The following is a 12564-nucleotide window of genomic DNA, read 5'->3' as shown; positions in this document are numbered from 1 at the left end:
GTGGAGTTTGTTCCCAGCACTGCCATCTTCTGGTGCTCAGTTTCTTCTTTAAGAAAAGCCCATCCTGCCACCTATTATGTTCCATATCACTCATCATTTTCGAGGCTCTGTGGGTGTTTTTGAAAGAGTATCAAATTAACATTCCGCAGCGAGGAAAGCAAAATTCTGAGACCTACATAAGTGAAGCTGACTGAGGAACACTGGGATGTTGACGCTCTGGGGAAAAGAGGCTTTTCCATTTTTGCTACAGCCCATCATTTACACGCATTCTGTGCTTCTGGAAGCGTGAAGTGATGTGTGACGTGGGCAGCCCATCCCAGCCTTCTGGAAGTCATCTCCAGCAATCCCTCCCGTTGCTGCATTTGCAACCGTTGCCAAGGAACGCAGCCTTATCTCCACAAACACAAGGTCCAGCAACATGCATTTTAGAAAGAAGGCCAAGGCTCTCAGGAGGTCCACTGCTGCACACAGGGCTCATGATGTGCTTACCCCACCCCTGCTGAGGAATCACAGGCTGTGCACAGTCCAGCTGGCACGGCTTTGGGGCAGCCGTTTCCCTGTCCCGCTATTTTTTGTGTAGTGGGGGCATTTGGGAATGCTTCTCCCATGAGCCTCTGCATCCCTCTTGAAGTGGAACAGCTCTGTCACCTCAGAGGAGGAGGAACATGCTGCAGTTCCAGCCTGCCACCTGGATTTTTTCCTGCATCTTCTCTTTTCGCTGCCCTCAGCCCCTTTTGCCAAGTCGGATGAGAACATTAGCATGCCCTGCCGAGTCGAAATGAGCACCCACACCGCAGTTAGGCTGCCGTTTGCCCACTGATGACACGCTCTTGTTACATGTCAGAGATGATGCGGAAGTGGCGGGGGTGGGGGGCGGTCCCGCAACTTTGGGCAACCAGCAGTGGTGTAGTGGAGGCAGGGCTTGCAAGGACGAGGCCTGGGACTTTCTGACTTGCAGGGGTGAGGCTGCCATCTGCCATCCCTCTTAAACTCTCCTGCGCCCTTCAAAACCCCTGCTCCCGGAGGACTGGTGAAGTCCCAAAGGACTGGACTGGGGAATTACAGAGCAGTCAGCCTGACAGCGACCTGTGGAAAATTTCTGGAGCAGCGAGTAAAGTGCTCAGTCTCCAGGTACACTGGCACTGCCGCAGCCGTCGCTGAGAGCCGGCATGGACTTGTCAAGAGCAAGTCCTGCCAGACTAATCCTATTGCATTGTTTTTAATCCGGTAGCTTTCTTAGCAGATTGCTGTGAGTTCAGCACAGCATTTAACAAAGTGCTCTGTGATATTCTGATGGTTAGGATATCAGCTAGTTAAACTTGGGCTGGGTGACTCTACTGCCAGGTGGACCTGTAGCTGGCTGGAGAAATACACTGGAGAAGGGCTCCTCCATGGTCCCGCATCCAGCTGGAGGGAGGTATTGAGTGGGGCGCTGGAGGGCCTCGTCCAGGGCCCTGCACTCTTCGCCATTTTTATTAGTGGCTCAGAGGAAGAGGTGTGTGTGTGGGGAATATTTCTCCAATTCATAGATGACACAACTGGGCAGGACAGCTAATGCTTTGGAAGGCAGAAATAGAATACAAAACAACCTTGATAGGTTAGAAAACGAGGCAGAAAATAACAATGACATTTAACAGGTGCAAAGTTCACTTAGGAAAGAAAACCCAAATGCTTGCTTATAAGAAAGGAGGTAACTGGCTTGACCAGACACATGTGGAAAGGACCTCAGAGCTGATCCCATGGTGAATATGAATTAGCTGTGTGTGATGTGGTTGCCAAAAGGGAAATGAAATTGTGGGTTGCATCAGTGGAAATGCAGTTTCTGTGTCCCGGGAAGGCTGCACTGGTCCAGCCTCACTGTGTCCATTTCTGGACGCCTCACTTCAAAGGGATTCAGTGCAGCTGGAATGAGTTCAGAGAAGGGCAGCAGAGATGATCGGGGGACCAGGACCAAAGAGCGAGTTGTGGAGAAGACTGAGCTGGCCCACAACATCCTGCAAGGCTGCGAAGGACTGTGGTGGAGCCGGTTCTTGGCATCCAGCGCCGCAGGACACTAAACGGTGTGCTTAAGGCAGAGCCGGGGGAACCCCGGGAGAAGCTTCCGCGGTGCAGTGCTGGTGGAGCAGCTGGAGCTTTCCGGTTGTGACTGTGCAGCCATCTGCCAGGGATGCCTTCACCAGGACTCCTGCGGTGAGCAAAGGATTGGCCACGGAGGGAAGCGAGGCCGTGGCGGCTGGTGAGCTGCCCAGCTGCGTGACTGCCTTTGTCCAGCAGGAATTGTAATGTCCCAGCCTGGCGGGGGCGGCTGGCCTGGGTCACGCACGGACTGCCCTGGAGCCATAGAGCCAGGCTTCTGGGTTTTGTCGCGCAGGCCCTCCAGCCACCCCTCCAGGTCCAAATGGTGGGACGCCCCGTGCCTGGCAGAGGCATGTGTGGGGAGGGGAAATTAGCTGAGAGCAGTCTTCTGCCGCCATGGGCCCTCCTGACCATGGTGGACCACAATACCCATCAGCCTCAGCCTGCGGAGCATTGCACATACTGCTGGGGGACAGTGGGCATTGTGGGTGGAAGGCGGAGCCATGCTGAGAAGACCAGCTGGTGTCCATCCAGCCTCCCCCAGCTCTCCTGCACGCCCCGCCGTACTGGACCTCACCTTTGGCCCAGAGAGGGGGCAGCTGGCACTCCGCAAGGGCTCGGACTCGCCCCGCAGGTGCTGAGCGGCAGCCGCATGGTCTCCGTCTCAGTGGCATCGGCAAGGGCAGGGGGAGGCCAGAGCGCCTCCAGGCGGGATGCTGCGGCGGCGGCGGCGGCAGAGACTGTGTTGACAGGGGGTGGACTATGTGGCCTCTGCAGTCCTTCCAGCTCTAGTTTCACGAGGGACAGCCAGTATGAGCGCGGCGCCGGTTTTAGGAGCGGAGGGGGCTTGGCCAGCATGCCCTTCCTGTCCCCCTGCTAGCTGAGTGTGCCCCCCAGCCCTGGCCATGCCCACTTCCCCGCAAGCTCCGCCCTCCGGACGCCTGCCTGCTCGACCCTGGCAGGGCTGAAAATGCATGGCACTTGCTAAGCCACTCTCTTGCAAGGACGGGTCTCCTTGTCTTCCTAATTGCACTCGCGTGCCTTGCACAGCCGCAGGGGCCGGGCGGGGGCCGCGGGTGCAACAAGCGGGGGGGGGCGGTATGGAGGGAAGGCTGACGCCCCCGCCCCCCTGCTCCTTGCACCCCTCGCGCCTGTGTGCGTGCGTGCGCGCGCGCGTGCCCTTCACCGCTGTGTCTGTCTCTTTCGTCCGCAGGGGGAGGGGTTGCACCAGCTTCGAGAGGCTTTGAAGATTTTAGCTGAGAGGGTTTTAATCTTGGAAACAATGATTGGGCTGCATGGTGAGTAGTGGCAGAGAGGAAGAGAGTGTCTCCCAGGCAGGAGGGTGCAGGGCCGGTGGGATCCAGCACCGTGCAGGATGGGCTGGGCATAGCCTGCCAGGGGACCTCTGCAAGGGGTGGGCTGCCCCCCCACAGCGGGCCACCGTCTGTGGCTACCGGCTCTGTGGGGTGGACTAGGGCTGGAATTGGGGCGGGGTGGAGGTGTCTGTAGTGGCATCGTGGCCAGACGGCTGAGCTGTGCTCACCTGCTAGCCACCCCCGGCCGCCCACATGGCCAGCAGAGGGGGAGGGCGGCAGCCCCCTCATTCCCCGCCGGCTCAGCCACCGGGCTGGGGAAGGCCAGGCCCAAGGACCCAGAGGCTGGTTCCCTGGGGCTGCCACCGGGGAAAGCAGGGTCTTGCAACCCCCCCACCTCCATGCCGATTGGAACGGCCGGCTGGGCCTGCTCCACAGCCGCAGGTCAGCTGCGCCCACATTACATTGGCAGTGGAAGCAAGGCCGAGGGGGGCAACAAGCCTTCCCCCACCGGGTCAGATTTTCTTACCCTGGGATTGCTTAGCGGCCCCACCTTCACACGGGCTGCCTGGCATCCTTTCCCAGTCCGTGCTTTTTACGATTAGGCTACCAGAACCAGCACATAGCCACATTTTCCGCTGCAGGAGCTGCCTTTTCAGATCCGGCTTGGCATCCAAAAACATGAGATCTGGAAATGCCCCTTAATTTAATCTTCTTCTTTTTGGTTGGGGCGGGGGGGGTGGAGAAGTGTTACGAAATCTGATTTCAGGTGTGGGCAGATTACAGGGCAGTGGCCCGTCCTGAGCGTATGCAAGATGCCGCACATGCTCGGGGACACTAAACTGGGGAAAGCAATGCGGTGGCTTTTTTGTGGCTGTCGTTATGAGGGTAGCCATGGTGTGCTTGGCATTTGCTGAGAAGGGACTTCTGAGGGCAGCAGAGGGAACCATGGCTGGTTTGCACTCAGACTCTTGACACAGCGATCCTAGTAGCGTTTACTCAGAAGTAAGTCCCATCAAGTCCTAGCAGGTTTACTCCCAGGTAAGTGTGCAAGCGATCGCAGCCTAACGGCTAACCAAAACCACAGCCATTACAAGCAATATAAGGAGTATTTGAAGAGCATCGTTTTATGGTGGACTGCAGCTCTCATCATCCCCAGGCATCATAGCCATTGTGGTTTATGGGGATTGTAGCCCAAAACATCTGGAGGGCCCCAGATGTGGAAGGCTCCTTTGTCCTGTGTTTGCTCCACGCTTTTCCCATGGAGCTTTCAGCACTGTAAATCGAGGAGGGTGGACAACCCGTATGTCTCCAGAACTTGGGGAAGTGGGAAGCTCTTGAAACAGGGAATCTTTAACCCAAGAAGTCCGGCTCTGGTTCAGTGTGTGACCTGCAGCCTTTCAGGCTGAGGCTGTGCCAACTTCAGCTTGTGGGATCTACTGTGCTTTTTACTGGCTCTCTCCTTTCCCTGAGATCCACCAACCAGTACCTGGTGGAAAAGAGTAGAATTAAATGGTGGGCATGTTGTGAGCCGAGCCGGCTGGTGCCGGAGGTCAGACGAGATGGCCCGGGATGCCCCTTCTGACTCGTTCTGTTTCTATGTTACGAAATAATTCTCTGCCCCAGCACATGTTTGGAGAACTGGATGGAGCTCATAGTCCTTCCAGACAAATTCCAGTCCTGGTTATCTGTCCCCCCTCCCACACTTTCTTCTTTTTAATGGCATGATTTAGGATCGGGGAGTGTCATGCAGGGATCTGCCAGTAGGGCCACTCCGCCTTCTGTGCTTCCCCGTTCTGGGCGATTCCAGGCACAGGGAGACCTGGGGCAGGGGAACCTTGCTGGGCCCTGAGCCTTGCCCACCTCGTGCTCCCTTCGAGATCCAGCCTGTTGGGGAGGTCGGGGGGGGGGAACCTTTCTAGAGTTGCCCACTCCCCCAGACTGGCAGCCGCTTCACTTACTCTGTTTGGTGCTGGAGACTGCACAAAACCCAAGAATTTCCTTGCTGAATCAAAGCACGAGTTCACCTCCCAGTGTTCTCTTTCTAGGAACGGCTAAGAAACTCACAGTCACAACACAAAGGACTCGCTCTTGCATTTGTCCCCCAGTCTCTGGCATTTAAAGACATATGTCTCTTGAATGCAGAGTCTGCTGCGATAGACGTCTCATCTGTGCCTCTTGTCAGTTAGCCCCCCCCCCCCCGCCCCTCACAGTGCCTGGTTAACCTTTCCCCAGCCTGGACCCTACCAGATCTGTTGGACCACAATTCCCAGTACCCCTCAGTTAGCCATGGGACATGTAGATCAGTACATCTGGGGTCACCAGGTCAGGGAAGCTGTCCTCCACTGATGTTTTGTGGGGTGTCGGATGCCCACAACCGCAGTCTGGTGGGTGTTTCTGTGCACCCATTCTCTGTTTGATGGCAAAGGGCTGCAAGGACTTGTGCCAGTTGCACCGGATGCCTCAGCACCGTCTCTCTCCTAGCAGAGGAGTCTTCCCTGAGCTAAGAGATTCCCCCGCGATTGTTCTACACATGCCTCTTCCTGTTGATAGTGGAAAGGGAGCAAAAGGCAACCTCACCCCACCCCTTCTTTTCTCGGTGGACGGAGCTAGGCGTCTGACAGGTTGGAAAGCCTCAAGCTTCTTTCTTTGGGGAAAGAAGAGGCCAGAGGGGTGGGCAGTTGTGTCCAGTTTCTCGCCCCTTCCAGGACCCCAGAATCCCCCCCACACCCACACCCCTCAGAAGGGCCTGGGCGTTCTGGTTCCCCCGCCCCTCCTCTCCCTGTGTGGGGCGTGAATGAATTTGCACTCTGCTCTTCTCAATCTCCACCAGGCCATTAGCTTACAAAGCTTCCTAGAGCAGCAGGCCCAGCTGGAGCTCCTGGCTAGGAGGGTCACCTTGCTGGAAGCTATCATCTGGCCAGGTAACAAGCCACGAGGCTTCCCCCTCCTCTTCCCCCTCTCTGTCCTTCCTCCGCATGATGCATCCGCTGGCCCAGAGACCCCACGGCAAGGAGATCCCCGCTGCAGCCGCGGGCCTTCCCTTCTCTCCGTGCCCAGAACTTTGCATGCCCCGTCCACAGCGGCCAGCGTTCCCCTACGCTCCCGGAGGAGGCATTCCTTGGGGGATTCTAGCATGGTTTGGCCCCTCCTGACCCATGACTGCCCTCGCGTGGGGGTGGGGGGAGACTTAATGGGGAGGAGACCCTCTGACCTCAGAACTTGCGGGGAAAGGGGCATGCCTGGCTCTCTCCCCTCCGCCTGAGTGCCAAGGCAAACCTTCCAGCTCCCCTGACAGGTGGCAGGACAACGGGACGAAGATGTGCAGGTTTGCAAAATGGCCGGAACCAGGTGCAGCCTTCCCCCGCTGCTCCCCGGCCCAACACAGGCTCCTAGAGCAGCTGTTAAAATGCTGTAATAAGACAGTTCCTGCCCACCAGCTGACAATCCGAAGGACATGACGCAAGAGGAAATTGGGCTGTCTGGGTGTGGGACCGTGTGGCCTCCCACTCGGCACATCTGGGGGGTTGCAGATTGGGGTGGGGACAGGAGCCCATGGCCTTCCAGATGTTGCCAGAGAATAATTACCATGGTCCCAAACTTGTCTGGACTGGGGGTTGAGCTCCCACAACACCTGGAAGGCGGCTCATTCCCGGGCCTTGCTGCAAGCCAGATCCATCCTGGCACCCTTCCCTTCTGCTGGCTGTGGGGAGGCTGGCCCTGCTCCGAATGGCCCTCTCCTTAGCCAGACTTTGCAGCCTGAATGTGTGATGCAATTGAGTGTTCTGCGCTTGAACAACCAAGGACAGGAGAAACAAGTCACTTCCCGTGGGGGAGGGGGTAGAGGGGGAAGACTCTTCACAATCCCTAAGTAGCATCTGGGTCTTGTTCAGCAGAGCCCACTTAACAAAATCCATCCACACTTCCCCATCATGAGGACCAAAAAAGTCATGAGGACCAGAAACGTGTTCTTAAAACAAAAGCAAGCACACACATGTCCAGGCACACACGTGCGCAGGGGGGCGAAACCAGTTTCTTGGGCTGCCAGGGTCTAGGACAGGCCCTGACGCCGCTTTTCCCTCCTCCGTTGCTAGAACCGGAACCAGGATCTGGCCTCGAACCCGTCTCGGCGAGCACGCCCAGCTACGGTCGTGGCAAGCGTGGCGGCAGCCCGGGCGCCCGCAAGGTGATCGTGCAGCGCTTCTCGCAGAGGGGCAAGGACACGCGGAAGTGACGAGGGCCGCCCGCCCGGCCAGCGTGGGACGCGGAGGAGGCGAGCCCGCCTGCGCTCGCAGAGGCCCCCGCGCCGCCCCCCGCGCCGGACTGCCGCGTGGAGGAGCGCGGGGAGGTGTGTGGGCCGCGTGCTGGGGGGGGGGAGGGCGCTCGCTTGCTGGCAGCCCCGCTTCGTATTTATTTGCGCCTTTCCTGCCGAGGGCCTGGAGCGGCCTGCGCGCCTGGCCTCTCTCGCCTTTAGCTGTGGCCCCCCCGGGCGGGGCCCCGGCTCGCTTCGCGGTTGCTTGGTTGTGCTGCGGGGGAGGGGGGCTGTCCGTCCCACGGTGCTATTGGACAGGGACGGGCTTTCCCTTGCTTCTGCCAGGCAGCCGCTGCTCACTCGCACGGCCTGTAACTTGCTGATGCTTAACAAACCCGGTTGGGATAGTTCACCTCTTGCTGTCTTCAAAGCAGCTGCGCGCGCCCGCTGAGCTGCGCCTCTTTCCCCAGCGCCCGGCCCGCTGTTCGCTGGCGGGCGCGGGCGCCTTTCTGCCGCCCCTCCCACTATGCCCCAGCTGGGAAAGGCGTCGCTGCGCCTCCTCCTGCTCGGTTCCGCAGGACCAGCCTGCCCGCTGCATCAGGTCACGCCCCCCATGCCACCCCGCCCCCCAGGGCAGCCAGCCTGGTGCCCCCAGAGACCCCCAGGCAAGGCCTCCAAGGCACAAGCTCCAGAGGCGCTGCGCCCAGGGGCTGGCAGGTTACCATGCCCGTCTAGGGGCTGGTATGTGCCCTAACCTTTCGCCTGGGGGCTGCTTCAAGGGGATCCACCCAGGCCCCCGCTCTTTTCCAGGCCCCTTTTCATGGGGTGCTTTCTGCATGCCCTTTCCTGGTGCTGCAAAGTCCCTTTGGAGATGCAGCCCCTGGAAATGCACCGGTGCAGCTGTACACCATTGGGCTGCATGACCCCATGACGATGCTGAGGGTCCTCGTCAAAGCCTTTCCCAATGCTCCTGGCCGGAGAATTTACCTCTTCACACCTGCCTCCCCAGTTTCACTGACTTCTCGACCACAGTCCCTGGATCCTGTCCCTTTGATAGCCCCTGGAATGCCAAAGTCAGTGTCAGGCACTGACTGGCCAATGCCAACGCCTTCCCTGACTGGCAGGAGGGACGTGCCACCCCTTTGCCACCCCCAGTGTGGCCAGAGGCATTTTGCTGCACCAAATGGCACCTCCTCCTATCCCGGCCCGGCCCGGCCTTCACGGCTGGGCAAAAGGGGTTAAGGCTCCCTCCATGCAGGCGTCACCTCCTACCTTCATTGGTTCCCCTAAACTTTGCTTGCCGATACAGCCTGCCTCACATTGCTACATGGTAGGGCTGGCCCGGAGCTCCCACAACCGTGCTTTTTAATTCATTTTTCTGATTGTAGGAGGCCTAGATCCCTTTTGTGTTTCTAGTTTGCGGGGAGGCACTGCTTGTTCCTGCTACCCAGTACCGAGTTGCCATTTTGAGGATTGGTCTTCTCTCTTGGTTAAAAAAATAAATCATAGGCCATCCGCTTCCCCCATCGGTTGCACCTGCACTCATTGACTCTGGTTAAAAGCAAGTTGGATAGATGAGTCGCGCCTGCCCGTTTGCTCATCCTCAGCCCCGTCCCTCCACCGGGCAGGGGCAGGATTAAATGCGGTGCAACTTCAGCATTGAGACTGCCTTCCCCCGCACAGAAACGCATGCAGTCTGGAGAGTGGGATTTTGCCCTCTCGGGTCCTGGGCCGCAGCTCTGGCTCGGCACATGTGCTGCGCATGCTGAAGCTGCCTGGCTGAGTCTTCAACACGTCTTGCTAGAGCTGGGAAAGGCGGGAGCGAGCCTTTTCGACTCGCTGAGCTTAGCCTCTTCTGCTTCTAGCAGCGGAAGGAGCTTTCACCCAGCAACCCGGGAGCTGCGGTGCCCACTCCTGCACCATGTTTAATGGGTAAACGGCCAGGTCACATCCAGGTAGTCTGAGCTGTGTGCCTGGATGCCTGCTTGTCTTGTCGAGAAGGCAGTTCCCAGCCATCCTTGGAGAAGCTCAGGGCCAGGGCCAGGGCGTGGTTGGGTGCTTGCTCGTGGCTCCCACTGAGAGTGGCTCTGCTTCCCCAGAGCCCCCCACTTGCTCACCTGCCCCTTGCTTCGGACTGGGCAGTGGTGGCAGTGAGGAGGTGGGTCAGCTTGACAGGGACCTGTCTAGCAAGCCAGTGTTGCCATGATGGGAGAGGCAGAGGGACAGTTGGCGACCAGGGCAGGGGGGAGTGGGACTCTCCAAGGGGGGGCCAGGGAAGCGGCCTTGTCCAAGGGCCCTCAGAACCTCAGAGCTGGCCCTGCGAATACAGATGGTGCCAACCTGTATCATCTTCACAACAGCCCTGTGAGGGAGGTTGTACTTTCCCAGGCCTTCACAGCTGCGTGGGGATTTGAACTCAGGGCTCCCCAAAGAGGACCTGGGCCAGGGCTCTATCTGCACCGTCCCTCCTGGTGTGGAGCATGCGGCAGGCCTGGTCCAGAAGGCCGCACAGGCCAGAGTGGGCCACGAAGAGCACTTTCCTGGCATCACTGGTTGACAGAACAGGTGGCTCTTCAGTGGCTCCCTTGCCTGTGGCTGATCCATCGGTGTGAGAAAACCAGCACGCCAATAAGGGAGGACACCCAAGGGACCATCTGGAGGCAAAACTTCCTTTGATTTTTCCTTCAAAAGAAGGACAATTGGTTTTAATTTTGTAAAAGATTCTCGCCATTCTGGGCCAGCTCTCGCATTCAGCAGTGGCAGCGGGGCGGGGGAAGCCTCTCCCAGGCACGCAGGCGAGCTGTGCAGGCAGGTGAAGTCGCAGCTGCTTGGTGTGCCAGGCTGAGGGGGTGCTGGCCACAGAAAGTTTTCCCAGCTAGACCCTCAGCAGCTGAAAGCATCAGCGCAACTGGTTCCCCTCCTCCTGAAAGCTGGAGATGCCGGCCTGGGTGGCCAGCGCTGCGTCATCGGCCAGCCACTGTTGCCTCGCGGGGAAATGTACGGCATCCGAGTCCGTTTGCACGAGCTGTGATCAGATCTATGGATGCCAAGCTGGTGATGTTATGCGACAGGGCCGAATCCTAGCAGCAACTCTTGCATCAAAGCTGTGGACCACAGATGCAGTGAGGAACAAGTAGAAAACCAACATGCCCATGGAGGGAGGGGGTGCCATTTGGTTGAGGGTCCACAGCCCTGCGTGCGTGGAAATCTGCCAGTCCGTTTGGGGCTGAAGCAGATCTGCCAGGGAGAAAGAGGAAAGAGTTGCTCTTCTATAATTTACTCCCTGGGACTTTGGCTGAGAAGAGTGGATGGCTCCATCAGGATCAATAAAGCTTCATGGAACACTGGCCTCTGTTTTGATCAACGAGAGACTGCAGTGGGCTAGGCTGATGTGCTTTGCTGCAGCTTCTTAAATGCCTGTATCTGCTCCAATGGCTATGTGGGCTGGGGATAATGGGACCTACAATCCAATACATCTGAAAGGTGCCAGGTTTGGAAGCGTGATCTATGGGTTATGTGTAAGGTGAGAGAGAGTATCAGCATCCCACAGAAGTCCTGCTCCATAATTGTGAAAACCTTGCCCCAGACTCTGGGTTGTGCATCGAACAAACCTGTAGGCTGTTCCCACCTGAGCAGGAGAGGGGCCTTTCCCCGCAGCTGCGTGGTGTAGGGTGCAGAAACGCCGCCCCAGTGCCCTGGTTTCCCCAGCTCCCTCCCCCATGGGTCATGTGATGGTACCCAGCTTCAGTACAGCCGTCCCCTATTCTCGGAGCACAAACGCTCACCGAAGGCTTTGCTACTGACGGTAGGAAGTTGGATGCTGCAATATGCTGCAACCTTTTGACCTTGGGATCAAAAAGGGATTGGGATGCCCTTGACCTTCAGCTCTGCCCAACACCCCAAAAGTCTCTCTGACGTTGAATCTTGCTCTAGAGCCAGGTGAGTTTCTGCTCCTGGCCTGACAGGCATGTGTGCCATGGGGGACCAGGCCGCTGAGCAAGGAGACGCGACGGAAAGCGTTTGCAGCAGCTCTCTGTCAGAGACAGGCCTGGCTGGTGCGAGTGTTCCTGTCGCCTCCTTCCACAACTCGCTGTTCAGTCTGAATGAACAGCAAGCCTGGGTGAAGCAGTCTGTGGGAACACTCTTGAGACATTACAGCACAAACCAGTGAAACCGATGCTGGAAATCTGGGCCAGGAGCCTGCTGTCTGCATCACTGTAAAAGTGCTGGGCTTGATCTCTGCCCTTTTGCAGACACTGATTTTTTGGAGAAAAAGCGGAATGTCTCTGGAAGGATACAGGAAAGAGGGGCTGAGGGGACCCACAAAAGAGGGGCAGGGAGCCATGCAGGCCTCGGAGGATGCTGTCTTGCAGGCACACGGCGTACCTCGTCCTATGGAGGGGTGGGCAGCTGAAGAAAAGCACCTGCCCTTGCTGCTAAAAAGCTCAGAAACTCCCCAGAAGTTCCATGATGTGCAAGCAGGAAGGCAGCTTGGATTCCACAATGCTTGCCCACTGACTTTAGAATGCAAATGCCCAAGCCCACCCATCACCTGTCCATCACCCAGCCTATCATGATGTCAGAGCAGGCAAGCCAATGGCAGGAGAGACCAGTAGCACAGAACATTCCCTGGGCTCACTAGAATATAGGAGCAGGATATCACCAGGCGGGGGGAGGAGAACATCAGGGTGAAAATGACCGTAAGAGTGAAGAGGTTCCAGAGTACAAGGAGGCAGCCGTTCCGCCAATTCCAGAGACACACACCTGCCATTTCTGTGATCTCCATGCAGAACAGATGCAGGGTCTTGTAAGCCTCCTAGCAATTTAGGAAACGGGGTGGGTACAAGAACAAAGTGGATTTAATTTGCATGCCACCTTTGCAAAGGTACGGATGTGGCAGTAAGTAGAAACTGTGTTAACAAA

The 12564-nt window shown here is 57.7% G+C and overlaps 1 protein-coding gene across 1 annotated transcript in view; it reads left to right on the top strand.

Annotated features, from left to right (window-relative positions):
* Positions 1–7664, top strand: part of EMID1 (EMI domain containing 1) — a 64222-nt gene extending 56558 nt beyond the window's left edge. Inside the window, exons 14-15 of the mRNA XM_044448892.1 lie at positions 6223–6313; positions 7484–7664. Of these exons, the coding sequence (XP_044304827.1) occupies positions 6223–6313; positions 7484–7623 (231 nt within the window). The 3' untranslated portion in view covers positions 7624–7664. The remainder of the gene's footprint in view (positions 1–6222; positions 6314–7483) is intronic.
* The last annotated feature ends 4900 nt before the right edge of the window (positions 7665–12564 follow it).

Source organism: Varanus komodoensis, unplaced genomic scaffold (assembly GCF_004798865.1).
Source record: "Varanus komodoensis strain SLA01 unplaced genomic scaffold, ASM479886v1 scaffold56, whole genome shotgun sequence".
NCBI classification, from domain to species: Eukaryota; Metazoa; Chordata; class Lepidosauria; order Squamata; family Varanidae; genus Varanus; species Varanus komodoensis.
This window is presented reverse-complemented; position numbering and strand designations above follow the sequence as displayed.